Source organism: Volvox carteri, assembly GCF_000143455.1.
Source record: "Volvox carteri f. nagariensis unplaced genomic scaffold VOLCAscaffold_180, whole genome shotgun sequence".
Taxonomy (NCBI): Eukaryota; Viridiplantae; Chlorophyta; class Chlorophyceae; order Chlamydomonadales; family Volvocaceae; genus Volvox; species Volvox carteri.
The window spans coordinates 28,177-29,506 of record NW_003307723.1 but is presented as its reverse complement, the minus strand read 5'-3'; the positions used below and the strand labels follow the sequence as shown (position 1 = coordinate 29,506).

General features: G+C 61.4%; 1 protein-coding gene across 1 annotated transcript in view; it reads right to left on the bottom strand.

Moving 5' to 3' along the window:
• Positions 1-1,330, bottom strand: part of VOLCADRAFT_100859 (uncharacterized protein) — a gene marked incomplete at both ends in the record, with an annotated part of 32,225 nt that overhangs the window by 3,153 nt on the left and 27,742 nt on the right. The window contains one exon of the mRNA XM_002959361.1: positions 165-242. Coding sequence (XP_002959407.1) covers positions 165-242 — 78 coding nt within the window. The remainder of the gene's footprint in view (positions 1-164; positions 243-1,330) is intronic.

Below are 1,330 nucleotides of genomic sequence, written 5' to 3'. Positions count from 1 at the left end.
CCGCTGGTGGCAGTAGTGGCAGCGGCGGGGAGATCCGGCCGCCGCTGCTGCTGCTGCTGCTGCTGCTGTCATCAGTGGCCCGGACCACCCACAGAGCTGACAGTGCGGATGCGGGGCGGGTCATCACGCAGCTTTTCCCCGCACAGCGCTGCGAGCTGACAGACCTGTGGGTCACCGCCGCCGCCGCTGCCGCCGCCACCAGCCAGGGTCCCCAGCTGTAACGGCAAGCGGCGCTCTCGAGCCTGAGGTTGCACGACGGGGGGGGGGGAGGAGGAGGAGATGGGAGGGGGAGATCACCGACCGCTGACTAAACATTCGAGGTCCCCACTCCGGTCGCGATCCCCACCCCAACAACCACACCGGCATTTGTAAACGAACGAACGAACGAACGCGTGTAGTGACAGGAACCATTCGTCAGGGATTGCTCAATCGCAGTGTAGTTGTCGGTCACAGAGGTGTGGAGGTGTGGAGATGTAGAGGTGCAGCGCTACCCCACTGCCGGACTCAGAGCTCCACCGCCATTGAGATACGGAGGTGACTCGGGTTGCTGCCCACAACTACACGCCAGCCGATGGTAGACAGCAATCCCGCTTACCCCCTTACCCTGCGGTAAGGAGGGAACTACCAGCCCGCACTGGCCCACTCGCTTCCTAATTCGGATCAGAACGGCATCTAACACACTACTGCTGTACATTGTACGTACTTGCCGCCGTACATCCGTACAGTCCAGCAACGAGCTCAGAGCGGAAAGGACACAGACCAGCAGTGAAGTGTTGCTCCCCGGGAGGTGTTGTACGGATGTACGGCAGGAGGGCGGCCTAGCCAGGAGGTAGCTCGAGGAGGTCGTGGCGGCGGGTCGGGTCATCGGCCTGTCTGAGAGGGGCCCCATGGCCTGCAGTGTATGCGTGTATGTATGTATGTATGTGTGTAAGGGGGAGAGAGAGGGGGAAAGAGTTGAGTGGGGAGGAGTTGTTTGCGGAGGCGGAGATGAGACTAACCCCTAAAGCCATCTAGGGGCACTGCGTTCGGAGGTGAAGGCCGTGTGGCTGTGGCTGCGTAGGCGAGCGGCTGGCTGGCTGGACAGTAGGAATTGCAACTAACAAGTCGCAACAGGCTGGAGTGGAGTGGAGTGTCCAGACGAGAGCCGTCAACAGCAAGAACACGGACATTGCACTGGGCAGCCGTGGGGTGAAGTAAAGCATTAGGCTGTAGCAACCTTCCCTTCCCAACCGCTAAGGGGAGGAGGAGGGATTCTGAAGGGCGGCTCAGGCGGCTAGGCGGCCGCCGCCTAGGGCAGAAAACCCAGAGTTAAGGTGGTACTCCACGGCCT